Genomic DNA, 14,032 nt, shown 5'->3' with positions numbered 1-14,032 from the left:
AGTCATGTGATAATGAAGGGATTTTCTAGAACACCTTTTAGGCATACAGTTTCTGCATTAAATCTATGCAGATGTCCCTAGAACATCTGCTTCTATAAAATGGGAGTAACAACCACTTTTTTACAATGCACTGATAGGTACAGATAAAAGCCTGGTAATTGCTAGCAGGGACTACTGCCTAACCAGAGATTTTCTTCAAAGTTAACCTGCCAAGATTTTTAAGACTATTGCACATGATAGCCCTGTGCCGGTTCACACAATTTTGGGGGGTGGAGTACGTGTTAAAATTGTAGATAACTGGGATTCAAACAGATTCCAGCCTCCCTTGAAGGCAGATCAGACGCGGCTGATGCCTGGAGCCGCGGGAGCAGAGGGAGCAGAGGGAGCAGAGCAAATCCACAGATTTGCTGTTAATGTGACCTAAAATCAGTGGAGCTGCTTTAGCACGTGGGTGCCATGGGCTGCTCTGCTTCCCTTCAGGGAGACACCGAAACACCTGCTAAAACCCTGGGTAGCCCCGAAAGAGAGGAGCCATTTATAGGCTCTGCCCGGGAAGATGCACAGCTCTGCAGCAACACCGTCCTGGCTGCTTTTCATTTCCTCCCTCTCTGCCTATGTTTATTCATGAGTCAGGGTGCAGGGAAGATGAAAAGGCTGCTGGCAGACTTCTCCCCGGAGTCTCCACTTGAAATGGTACCACATTTCCAGGGAAGCCTCACTTGTGCTCACAACAAGGCTGATCCTCATGGGAATGCCATCATTCCTCTGCAGCTCTCAAGGCAGGCAAACATCTTTATCATCCAAACACTAAGGCACAAGAAGTCACTAAACCTCACCTGCTTTGGTGAGATCCAGAGCTGGAATGAGATTTTACTGCTCTTGAAAAACACAATATTTTGATGGATTTGCCCGGTGCCAGGCTGTCCCTCTGGTCTTCACAGAGGCACTTGAACAGCTGTAAAACAGCACCTGAAACCCGGGGGACTGCTGGCACACAGGGCTCGAGCAGAGCAAGTTCTGCTACAGAAAACCCAGCTGAGATCTTTCTTTGTAAAAGGGAATAGCAGCTAGTGGAACAGAAAAAAGAAAGCCATGCCTGAATGAAAGGAAAGTGACATTAAGGAGGACTTCTGAGCTCAGAATAGCTCCTGCCATTCTCTGTCACAGCCTCACTCTGTGAGCAGGGATAGCCAGGGACAGGCTGCCAGGGTGCTCAACTCTTGTAGGCAAAGTCCTCTGCCTGGAGCACCTGCAACCTGGAATAAAAATCAGTCTGATTTTTGTAATTTTGAGGGGAAATGTTAAAAATACTAAAAAGAAATCACATCACCTGTTAACTATTATAAAACTGGAAAGCCTAAGGTTTTTTTTAGTTGATTTCAAACTCCCATCAGTGCTGTTGGTGCTGCTGCTGTATCACAAAGGGGTCTCTGCTGAAAAGTTTGTTCTCTAAACAAAGCAAAACCACAGCATTTTATGTCTGCAACTGCAGTGTGTGTTAGTTACAGGATCCTCTCCCATGAACTCATGCATGTTTTACTTCTTATTCAAATTTACAAGCACACTCAGATGACAGCAAATCCTGTGTTTATAATAAAGCCAGTGTTCTCTTTCCAGAAAAGCCAGTTGTATGGACCACCATGGACCCTCTTCTGACCCTTTTACCAGAAGTATGACATTTCCACAGATTTCTTTGAATTCAAACCCAGTCTCTATGGCAGGGAGCTGTAGCAGCTGCGAAGTTGCAACAGTGAGAGTGAATTGTTCTAGTAGAGATTACTCAAGAGCTACTAATCTTAGCATAATAAAGCCTTTGAATGACTTCCAAAGGACCTCAGTGCAACTCTTAAGTAAATCAGTCTCACCTACTCACAACACAGAGCAATCAAGGTGTTTTCTTGCAGGAGAGCATCTCACAGTCTCCCTGGCCCAGGCTGGACCCGCAGCAGCCGTGTTCATCACCTGCTCCGAGGGGCTGAGGGTGGCTCAGCTCTCAGCAGCCACCAGCACCTGTCAGGATCAAACCCCCCAAATCCAGCCGGGATCTAAGCAGTTCAGTTTTCCTATGAGGAACAATTGTGAGAGGGTTTGTGCAGAAATCTGCAGTAACTGAGGTCGATGCTGACGCTGTTACTGAGCAGACACTGCCGAGCAGCCTCTGAGCAGCTCAGTGACAGAGCTTGAGAGACAAGAGGACGTTACTGTGACGTTCAGCGAAATCTAGTGTACTGCTGTAAGACTTCTTACTGGAAACAAGTACCTGGCTGCTGTGTATAAGAGGTTTGCAACCTGTCGGTGTCATAACAGACCTTGTTACCTTACAGATATAAGAAATCACACAGTTAACTCTGGCAAATACTCACCTGGCATACAGGTGTTACCCTCTTAAGATCCCCCTACCTGATCCTACAGGAAACGGACAAAGAGAGAGACAACACTGATGAAAACTCAGTGACTTGTCCAAGGTCACGCAGCAAGTGGTGGCAGGGGCCGGAGAGCTGAGGTCACCAGCCTGGTGCTTCTACCCCTGCACTGAACTGTCTCAATAAGTGAAGGCTCCAGATCAAGTGTAAAGGTTTAAATTATAAGAAAATTTTATTCTTCAAAAACAGTAGTAAAAAAATGGTTTCCAACTTTTTTATCTCCTGCTCAAAAAAATAAAAATAATAAGACAATATGAGCTTCTCTCAGAAAGGACAGGTTTTCCAGGAAAGAATTTACATAACAGAATAGTAGACAAGTCAGTTAGACAATGATCGAGATAAAGTAATGATGCTGGATGTCTGAGCAAAGTATCAGAGAAATGTTCCGAAAATCTGGTCTAAAAGTCTGCAGCAGATGACGTTTTGTTTCTGTTGCATGGAAGATTCTTGGCCATGGAGGCATTGCCCTGCCCGATGGCTCCAGGACAAAGAGGAAGGAGTTCCCCAAAGAGAAAAACAATCCCCGAGTTGTACAAGCACAAATGCAGAGTATTGTGAGAGGCTGATTGTGCTGAATGGAGCCAGCGGATGGGACTCTGTATCCTTGGTACCTGAGGAGGTGACTCATGGCACCGCTATAAATACGAACTTGCCTGCAAGGAGCACACTTGAGTAAAATCTGCATTTGTACTGCGTTTGCACAACAAACTTGAGACTCCACTTCTCCCGGCGTTACCAGTGCATCCCTCAGGATGAGATACTGGTGTGGAACAGGAGAGACCCCACAGTCCCCCTGCTCTGCCTCCCCTTGTCCCAGGTGGTGGCACTCAGGGACATCGCACCCCGGCAGCGGCAGCACATCCCGGGCTGAAGGAGGGATCATGCCATGCCATGAGGGCACCAAAGCAGGGAGGGAACATGGCTGGGTACAACTGCAAGAGCTCAGCTTACAGTAATTCAAAATGTTTGATTCACTCAGGAACAAGCCACTGACACGGGCAGTGCCATCGGCTATTAAGAACAGAGTGATGGCACAGGAGGAAAAGGTGGCTGCAAATGGGATAGCTATTAAACAGCTACACGCCACCTCATTTTGGTCTCTCCTGGGAAGGAAGAACACGGCACTAGACCATCTGAAAGTTCCTAGAAGGAATCGCAGCCCTCGTAAAGACATCAGGCAGAGCTCTGCTGGCAGCCTGGAATTCGCATCAGCAAATCGTTTTGGATGTTTGCGCTTGTGGAGACTGCAACTTGCCTGCCTAGTCAAAAAGGGGGAAAGGGAAAAAGGAAAAAAGGCAGCCTCTCCAAACTGAGAGAAGTGCCATTTGCTTCGGAGCTGTGGAGCCCCGTGCCCCCGGCGCGAATGCAAAGCCGTCCGTGGGTTTCAGACCACGCTGCTCCCCCGGCCACGGAAACGAGGGTGGAGTCGCCCTCCCGCTCCTCCTCCGGCTGAGGGGTGATGGATGTGAGTGAATCAGAGGGGAAAGGGAGCTGCCTTCACGGCTGCTCTGCAGTCAGAGGTCTTTAAGAGATAGAAATAGGACTTTTAAAAAATATTTTACCGAATTCTTAATGATTTTTAGGAGGTACAAATAACTCTCTCATTACAAGAACCTTCTTCTCTCCACATGTTTAAATATCCCCTGGCTCAGGGAAGGTGGGAAAAAAGTAAGAAAGCTGATTCGGTTCAACAATTTGAAAAACACTTTGAAAAAAATGATAGACAAGCACTCCCTCTCCATTCAGGGTCACAAACCAGATTAACTCTCTGCTCTTGATGCCTTGAGAACTCCGGTAGTTTTTCACAGGTGTTATTGTATGGCTTGAGATTCTGATATAATGGAAAGATAATCAAATTGGAATCCCATTAATATGTACCTTTAGTAAGATTAGCAATTTCACAGTCTATTAATTTTTTCCTAGCTGAGTTTAAATGTGTAACAGCACTTGATTTAACAGAGCTGCATGGGCAGACAGTATTCCAACATTGTGAACATCTGTTCTGAGTTACCAAAATTCCAGCTGAAAACCAAATATTTTCCCTATAAATCAACCCAAACATTATCCTGAGTGTTGTAATAGATGCAAAATGATTCTGGCTCCCTCTGCCCTGTGGTTTGGCTCTTTCCTTAAACTTGATGTGGATATATTTATTTAAACACTTCAAGAAATACACATCTGAAATGGCTATTTAAGCTTCCTTGGAGTCTGTCTGATGTTGGTTCAACATTTATGGTCAGTTGACAGACTGCCTCATTAACTACAGATTCTATTAATTAGTGTAAGCTCTGGTTACAGCTTTGCAGATGAACCTGTTCTGGAGCAGCACTTAAAGTCCCACTCAAGTGTTCTGAACACTTCAGCCCAACAGCACAGAACTGATGACCCCAAGTTTGTGAGGGGGCAGAGTTTATTTTGGTGTTTATATTCATTCTGTTCTGGCCTGTTTCAGTGGGCTCTTTGCCCCCATTGTTACTGCTGCTGGTCATCTTTCATGAGTTAAATGAATCAGAAGAGGTATTGATTTATCTGGCATAAAGAAATGAGATTTGTTTACTAAACATGAAATTTGGAAAGAGGCTTTGCAAGACGGTTCCCAGTTAATGGTCTGAGTATGTGAATAAAAATGTTTACTTAGGCAGAAGCAGCAATTCCCTACTTTGAGGTGTTTAATTGCATTAAGCTTCATATGAACGACTGGGATTCAAGATTTTTTTTTTTTTTAGTTTATATGTAACAGCTCAGACAGACAAGGAGAGAACTGAATTGTGGTATCATAAATAACTACAAACTCCTGTATAGAGAAAAATCCTTTTGGTTCATCTGTCCTTGCACAAAATACCCTTTGGGGGCAGAAAGAAGGTTGCGCTTTGAGGATGACATTTTGGAGTTGTTAATCATTTTCTGTCTTAAATTGTTGGAGAAAAACAGTGTGTGCGGACTAAATATAACCCTGCCTTTAGTGCTGGTTGGGAAATGGGAGTCCCAGGCCAGTTCTCTCTCACAAACAATGGGAACACGTGGGCCAAATGGAGACAGGAGGATGGCAAAGGGAGCACTGTAGGACCCAGGAGTCTGTGTCAGTCAGTGGAAACCACACAGGGGGTTCAGCCATGAGAACCTGCACTATTCCCCTGCAGAGCTGCCAAAGTTATTATGAAGTTGAGGGCCACGTTTTCCAAAGGCAATTTGTTAATTAAGGCATAACAGTAAAAATACCAGAGAGCTGCAGATATGTAAACCTGCATAAAAATGTGCATTTTGTTCAACCTTTCTATTTTTAAAGAGATCAGAACCCATTCTATATGCAGTAGGCTACATCCTTCTATGGCATTATACATTAGCTTTATATATTGTTAATTAGACCTAATTTAGGCCTTGAAAAATCTCATTAAAATTCTGATTAGTGCTGTTGGCAAGCAGCCATCTAAAAAATCTCTATTTCTTTCTTTGATAAGTTTGAAGCCACTATAACAAACAGTAAAAATAAGATCACAGCCTTCTTTCTCATGCCAATCAACATAATGTGTTCTCCAGGTCAAAGTCATTTAAGAAAAAATACAGGAGAAGGACATCTTTATTTCCCTGCATGGATGCTGTCAGGTGGCTATAGAAAATTATATGTTTATGCCCTTTGGCAGTTAAAAAAAAAACAAAGAAAAAACCCCAAACCCAAGAAACTTGTTATGAAAATGCCAGTTGTAAGCCTTCAAAACCAATTTATTCTGCAAGCCAATTAAATAAGGGGTTTTTTTAAAGGCTTTAAAAATTAATGGGAATAAAAATATTACAAAGTTGGTTTAATATTAAACCAGTTCTGTCTGATGTTTTCTGCATAACTTTCTGCCTGATGCTTTCCATACAGCTTGTAGTCTAAATGCCTGGCCAGGAAAACATACAGACAAGAATATCTTTAGTCCAAATACAGTCAATTATGCACCCACATTGCTGCAGATCAGAGAAGATAACTTTAAAAGAAATCATGGCATTAAAAAAAAAAAGTCAAAGGCAGAATAAAGCAACAAACAATAGCAGGGCTGCTCTGCTTCCTTGTGCCTGTGTATGTTGAGGGGTTGTTATGATACAGCTGCCAGCTATCATTGTATTCATCTCAATTAACTTCAACATTTCGCTTTAATGCAGAAAAACTTTACAAAGCTGAGCGCTGCTTGAAATGGCAAACATGAGGTGTCTCTTTCAGTGTACCTTGTCTCTGTGCACATCTGTCCTCGCAGGAGACACAAGCAATGAGCCTGAGCTTGCAGAGGAGCCACCAGGACTCTGCAGAGCTGCTGACTCCAGCAGAGGAGAGGCAGGAGGGCTCTGATCTGTCCCTGTCCCTCGGAGCACAGTCCCCAGTGTGCAGCTACTCTGTCTTGCGTTACCCTGGACACTGGTAAGACAAAGCATATATGATTATGGGAAATCACCTCCTTTTCCTTCTCATAAACACCCAGCCATGCCACTGAAACTCTGCTTTGGGATGCTCTCTATAAATAAAGCTGATTCTGGGTTGGAATATACATTTTTAAAAAATCCATAATGCGAATAAGAGAGGTGGTAATTTAGCAGAATGCCCTGGCTGGGGGTACCTGGGGTACCCAGGAAGGGCACTGTGGGCTGGCAGCACTGTCAGGAATCTGCTCAGGTACTGCATGAAACTGAGAGTGCATTAAAAAAGAGGGGGGAAAGAACCCCCCCAGTCTCATCAACAAGATTTAATGAATCTAAACCTGCAGGACAAACTGCATACAGCTAGTAATGTGGATTTCTGCATTACTTGCTGCTGCTAAAATAATTCTTTCATAAGGAGACATAGCATGACTTTAATGCCTTTATGTTTAGAACCCTGATTTTTGTCTGTAGGAATTTTCCCAGTCTCCCACAGAAGGTCAGGCTTTCCTACCAAAGATAAGAAAGGTTTATCACATTTCTGGGTCCTTAATAATTTAAACCCATGGGATTAAAAACTGATCTGTGTTTCTGCATTTTGGTTTTTTAAGTAGGAAACCTGGGAGCAAGGTGGATGTCACAGAACTGATCACAGAAAGAAATCCCAAGCTTAGGGCAGTCTAGCAAGCCTGAAGCCCAGGGCAGCAGTCACTTCAGTGACTTTGAGAGAGCTCGTTGGAGAGCACGGGGTTTGCAGTATCGAGCTGTACAGATCCCGAGCTGATAAGCCTATGCATGCAGAATTCTTCAGGCTAAATTCTGCCTGACCTTCCCCAGCACCGTGCCTCCAGCAAGCTCTCTGAAAGCAGCCATTTGAAGTCAGAGAAATCTAGGTCATTGACTTCAATAGAAACTCTGATTAAGGAGAGGATGATGCTCAGCTCCTGCACCTTTCACTCCCCTTCTGCTGCAGCTCTCGCCGGGGATGGGCTGTTTTATTCTGTGCTCGTGGGTGCTCTTCTGTCTCCAGTAAAACCAATGCCAAATTCCAAAATCAAACAGCCTGAGCATGTAAGAACAGCTATTTCTAAACTGTCTTTTTGCAGCATGCAAGCCAAGAGTGAAAAAGGAAGAGGAATGGAGTACAGAGGAATAAATGGAAGGATCAAGTTGTTTTTCCCATTGGCACCAGCTGGGAGTTGTCCTTATTTAGGGGAAGGTCTGACTGCAAAACGGGCCAGCTACTCCCTTATCTCTCGTCTCAGTCCAGTTCTGTCATCTGGCTGCTTACACCTACTGGGTCTAAATAATTTGCCAAGGCACCAAAGGCACAAGGTGCCTGGAAATGGCCTTGAGAGTCTGGTTAATGCTCTACAAGGGGAAGGTTGCTTTAAAAAGCAGAGCAGAGTATTTGTTCCAAAACTGTAGTCATCAGTGAGAGCCACACTTACTGAGTTCAAATCAGGTCAGCTGCCCAGGCAAGAACATGTATTTGATCTACCATGTCATGGTAAAGGCTGCCTGTAAACTTTGGCAGAGAAAATTATTAATCTTTCAACTCACAGCATATAAGCAATGACTAGTAATACCTATTTTTCTGCGAACTGGAATGCCTTTTGGAACCACCCCAGATTACTTAAGAGAAGTTCCTCTGCCATCACCCAAAAGCAGTTCCAAACCTGTCTCTCCCACATTCAATTAAACTTAAAAAAAAAAGAAAAAAAAAAGAAAAAAAAAAAAAAAAAGAAAAAAAAAGAAAAAAAAAAAGGCAGGGGCAGCTCATGGTTCATTCAACAGGCATTCTTAGTCTTGTGAGGAGCCACAGCAGCTCACTCGGCTGCACCCCATGGGGACAATAAACATCCATTTTTCAGTAATTCAGTGCTGTGGGTAGTGGCTTTCACTTGGAAAGCCAAGCGAGGGCTCTGGCCAGAACCTCTGTGGAGGCAAGGGAAGTGGGGGGCAGGCATTGCTCCTTGGTGTCTCTCGATCTTCTCTTCAAAAGCTGCTGCTTTTCAGCTCAGTTGGGTGTGGGTGTCTGAGCGTTCTCACGCAGATTTTCATGGCCCTCCACGTTCTGCGTCACATAGCTGGAAATGCACTGCCCTGCAAGGTCAGCCTGAGAACTTTGCACTGCTTTGGGACGAATCAGAACTAAAACAAAGGCTGAATCATGAGCCTCTTCAAATTCTCTCCTCTGCTTATTTGTTTTGTTGTTTTGTTTTGTTGGTTTTTTGGGGTTTTTTTTGTGCATCTCACTCAATCCTTTCATCCACTGTGTTGGCTCCCAAAGGGCTGAGGTGGAGATCCACTCAGTGGATGAACCAGTGGGTATTTAAGGTACTGTAAACCATTTGCTTTTTCAGTCTGTCCTGTGCCTTGACCCGAACACTTGTTCTGCATTATTTATCCTCTCCATCTTGCAGCTTGTTCTCTGCCCGCCTACTTTTGCAACTCTTTTTTCCAGACAGAACATATTTAACAGTGGAATGAAGTGACAGTACCATTTCAGCTGTGACCATACAGATACCTGACTAGAATCTTTGCTCAGGTTTGAGAGATTTCTCACACTGCACATACAGTACTGGCTCCCATTTAACCCTGAGAAAGAAAAGCCTGAATTCTTCAGACCAGTCTATATTTAAATACACACAGAGTTCTAGATCACAAGCTGGCTGTACAATACCTGTCTCCCAGCACGGGAGTGGGTGTCTCTCCATCTATCAGTAACCATATTTCTGCTGAGCCATGATTACTGCATCGCCTTTCTGCCCCACTTCTATCCATGTTTATGGAGAAAATACAAGTAGGTCCCTTGGAACATACTAGTCAGTTGGATCCCTTAAAAAACCACTTTCACTCCAGCTTTCTGAATGAGGGAAAAAACCTGCAGTCATGTTTCCATGAGATATTTCAGAACAGAATTCCCAATTTGCATTACAGGCTATGCCAAGGCAATGGGTAGGAGAACGGGAACTGCTGCAAAACAGTGGAGAAAATGCATCTCATGAACCGTGCTGGAGGTTTTTACCTAAAACCTGCAGTCTCTCCTTTTTAAACGCATTTAAAATAACTTGGAGCGGGCGGGGGGGGGAGCTTTATTGAGTTTTCAGCGAAGAGGCACGAACAGATTCAGACCTAAGGGCAGGACCGAGTGCAGGCCGGGCCGAGGGTTATCCAAACGCGTAACCCGCGGTCCCCGTGGTGGGAGGTCACGACCCGAGCCAGGTCTCTGACTCGCAGCGCTCTGTGCGCAGCCCCAGCGGGAGCGGCTCCGGGCGGCAGTGGCCGCCGGAGCTCCCGAGGGGCCGGGGGAGCTCCTGCCCCAGCGAGGGCACGTCCCGCACGGGGGCCGGGACCAGACACGGGGACATGGGACAGGGCGGCGGGCGGGAGATGGGGGGGCGGTGAGGGGATCGGTGCCGGAGCCGCCGCTCGCCTCGGCGGCGGGAACACATCACACGGCAGGACAACAGCCCACGACAGGGCAACCCCCCCAGCCTGGACACCCCCCTTCTCCGGCAGGACACCCCTGACACCCCCATCCCTCCGCGGGACCCCTGCCAGCAGGACACCCCCCCTTTCAGCAGAACGGCCCTTTTCCCACCAGGACGGCCCCGCTTCGCTGTGGCGAGGGCGGCGCTGAGGGGGCTGTGCACGCGCCCACCCGCGGGCCTCGCCATTGGCCCAAAGTAGGTCACGGTCCGCGCGCGCGCGCTCACGTGACGGCCCCGCGCGCGCTGCCCCCCGCGCCGCGTGACCGGCGGGCGGGGCCCGGGGGCACCGTGAGGGGGCCGGGGTGGGGGGGGGGGGGGTTCGTGTTCGTGTCCGTGTCCGCGTCCGTGTCCGTGTCCCTCTCCCTCTCCCTCTCCCTCTCCCTCTCCCTCTCCGTGTCCTCCCCTCACGGATCCGCCGGTGCCTCCTCCGCCGAGCCTCCGGCACCGCGGCCAGCGCTCTGCAGGTGTCGGGGTGCCCGGTCCCCCCGGTGGCCGCCCCGCGGTGCTCGGGACCCGCTGCGGTCCAGACCGGCCCCTGCCTGTGGGGCTCCGGCTGAGCATCCCCCGATCACGGCAGCCATCGGTGTCCGTGGGTGCTCGAGGACCCCTGAGCCAACACCTGCCCAGGTGGGATGGCCCTGGGCAGTGGTCACCATGTCCTCAGTGCACCTTGGTAAAAGGACCCCTGAACAGTATAAAGATTTTTCGACTTTAAAATCGCCTTGCAAATTGTCTTTGCTAAAGAAAATAATCACACTAAAAAAAAAAAAATCTTAGTAGTCTATTAACCACTGGGTACTTGGTTTGAAAAGAATCGGACTTCTAGGCCACATAACTGATCCCAGTGATGGAAACAACCATTAGCAGAAATATAAACATGGGTTGAGATTTTTTTTTTTTTTAAATAAGGCACCCATCAAGGTATTTTCAATACAAAAACTAAGCAGCTGCATAGTCCTTCATAAGCCATAAAATAAACATTTTATCGGTGAATGCTAAGCTAAGAACACATGCCAAAAATTGTATTGCAATTGGAAAATGGAGAAACTCAGGTAGTGTATCATTAGCTCTGTTTTGTCTTGGTTGGCTTTACCTGGAGTGCACCGTGTGGGGTCAGCCAGTGGTCAAAACAGCACGAAGAAATTGGGGGCCACCTTTGGAAAAATGTAGCAAGTAAAAATCAGTAATTTGTAAGTACAGACAACAACAGGATATCCTGACAGCCTCGAATTTAGGCTATTTGGGATTAAACCTGCCTGTATAGCATGCCTGGAGTTAAATTACTGCTCCTGTTGTGTGAGACCGAAAACAACAGCTCCAGCACCCTGCTTAGGTACTCTGCTCAGCTTTGCTGGCTGGTCTATAAATTGGGAAGAGTTATTTTGGCTTTCTCATCTAGGAAATTCCCATGTCCTGCGTGTTGGGAATGCAGGGTCTGTAACTACACACAGAGAGGCTTCCTTTTGTTCCACACTTGCACTGACCTACCCATAATTTACTTCATTCAGTGCTAAGCAGTGAAGCAGTGCAGGTTTCCTGTCCTTCTGTGGTGTTGAAAATGCTGTTTCTTTCTGTCGAGTTGGGTCAATAATGGTAAAAACACAAGTAGTTGTGCTTAAGTTGATATTCCACCCAAAACTAATCTTGTTACTGGTGTTTCCCAGTGCCCCCATTACTTTTACATCTTCTGTTCTATCTACTCTTCTTTGCTGCTTATTATATTTCCTAAATATATCTATTTTTCTTTATTCAGCATAGAAGAAACATTCTGTACCACATCTGCATATGGATTGGCAATCACCCTAATCTTTGTGTCACTCATCTGTATCTCTGTAATTAAAGGTTTCCACTAACCAGCAATTTGGCCGTCTGAGGCAACGTTGGTACGTGTACAGTCATTTAATAATCCACGGCTTTTTTCCTTGCTTAGGTGACACTTAAAAACTCCTGTGCTGTTGCTATCACACCCCTGCTCCAGTCGTGAACCGTGTGGCATCTATGGCATCCCAAGGTTCTCCCAAGCCCTGCTCAGCCATGCCCTGAGTATGTTCCTGTCACTTGTCTCTGGTTCTGCAGGGCCTGATGGTCACAATCCCCAGTCTTTGTGTTTTAGGTTGTGCCAGTGCAGTTTTATTGATTTGAATGTACTTTGGACATTCATCAGTTGCTTGCTTTAGGCAGATGATTTAACAAGACACTGGTCAGTGCACCTAATAATGGATCATAGAATTATAGAATATCTTGAGTTGGAAGAGACCACAAGGATCACTGAGTCCAACCCCTGGCTCTGCACAGACACCCCAACAATCCTACCCTGTGCCTGAGAGCGGTGTCCAAACGTTCCTGGAGCTCTGACAGCCTCGGGGCCGTGCCCATTCCCTGGGCAGCCTGTTCAGTGCCCCACCACCCTCTGGGGAAGAACGTTTTCCTGATATCCAACCTAACCCTCCCCTGACACAGCTCCAGCTGTTCCTGGTCCTGTTCCTGGTCACACACGTAATAGATACAGTAGATACATAAAGGGAGAACATGACTGTTCCTCAGGCAGCTTTTAATTCTAAATATTGGGCAGTTTGTGCACATAATTTATCTTTATTTGCATCGAGTAAATATTTATAATTATTTATATCTGTTGATGGTTAAAAGCTGACTTTTGAAGAAAGAGTCACAAATAAACACAGATGGTAAAGCTTTGTAAAATGCTATCCAAAAGAAAATCCAGATGAGAAGAAGGGAGGTACAGGTGCCCACAGACACCTGAAGGGTGAAGTTACTCCTGGAAGAATGCATTTCTTGCACAGCCTGCATGGGCTGAAGGCCTGAGCAGGTGGAAAGTCAACTGTGCTTGAACAAGGATCTCAGTGTGAGTGGGGAGGAAAGTCTCATCGAAGCAAAAACGGGGCCTGGGAGTCTTAGTGGATGACAAGTTGACCATGAGCTGGCACTGTGCCCTGGGAGCCAGGAGGGCAGTGGGATCCTGGGCTGCATTGGGAAGAGAGTGACCCTAACCCTCTACTCGACCCTGATGAGGCACATCTGGAGTGCTGTGTCCCATTCTGGCCTGCTCAGGACAAGAGAGACAAGGAGCTGCTGGAGAGGGTCCAGCAGAGACCACAAAGATGATTTGGGGTCTGGAGTATCTCTTACGAGGAGAGTCTGAAGAGAGCTGGGCCTGTTTGGTCTGGGGAAGACTGAGAGGGGATCTCATCAATGCATATAAATATCTCCAAGGCGGGTTCCAGGAGGATGGGTCCAGACTCTTTTTGGTGGTGCCCAAGTGACAGGAAAAAGAATAATGGCCATAAACTAAAACACAAGAAGTTCCACCTCAATGTGAAGAAAAACTTGTTTCCGTGGAGGGTGGCAGAGCCCTGGAACAGCTGCCCAGGGAGGCTGTGGAGTCTCCCTCTCTGGAGACGTTCCAAACCCACCTGGACACGTTCCTGTGCTACCTGCTCCGGGTGACCCTGCCTGGGCAGGGGAGTTGGACTGGGTGATCTCCAGAGGTCCTTTCCAGCCCGAAGGATTCTGTGAGATGGTGAGAACGAACCCCACTCGCGGTGGTGACAGCGCTGTCACCGTGGGGTGACACCCGGCAGAGAGGCAGAGGGAGCTCCGTGGGAAACGCTCGCGTACCCTACAGCCTGTTCCCTTAGACACGGGTGGGACCCCCCGCAGCCGGGACCCCTCACACCGCGGCAGCGCCGGGTCCCGCTGCCC

At 46.9% G+C, this 14,032-nt stretch overlaps 1 protein-coding gene across 2 annotated transcripts in view; it reads left to right on the top strand.

Moving 5' to 3' along the window:
* STXBP4 (syntaxin binding protein 4) overlaps positions 1 to 8,519 on the top strand; it is an 80,954-nt gene extending 72,435 nt beyond the window's left edge. Inside the window, exons 22-23 of one of the 2 annotated variants that reach the window (XR_007207506.1) lie at positions 6,659 to 6,819; positions 7,922 to 8,514. Coding sequence is in view for 1 of the 2 variants with exons in the window: in XM_048323412.1 (XP_048179369.1) it covers positions 6,659 to 6,674 (16 nt within the window). In the remaining variant the exon portion in view is untranslated. Of the gene's footprint in view, positions 1 to 6,658 lie in introns of both variants that reach the window. The other variant, XM_048323412.1, reaches the window with a different exon arrangement.
* The last annotated feature ends 5,513 nt before the right edge of the window (positions 8,520 to 14,032 follow it).

Source organism: Corvus hawaiiensis, chromosome 19, assembly GCF_020740725.1.
Source record: "Corvus hawaiiensis isolate bCorHaw1 chromosome 19, bCorHaw1.pri.cur, whole genome shotgun sequence".
Classification (NCBI taxonomy): domain Eukaryota; kingdom Metazoa; phylum Chordata; class Aves; order Passeriformes; family Corvidae; genus Corvus; species Corvus hawaiiensis.
The sequence above is the reverse complement of the archived record's forward strand: the minus strand, read 5'-3'. Positions and strand labels throughout refer to the sequence as shown.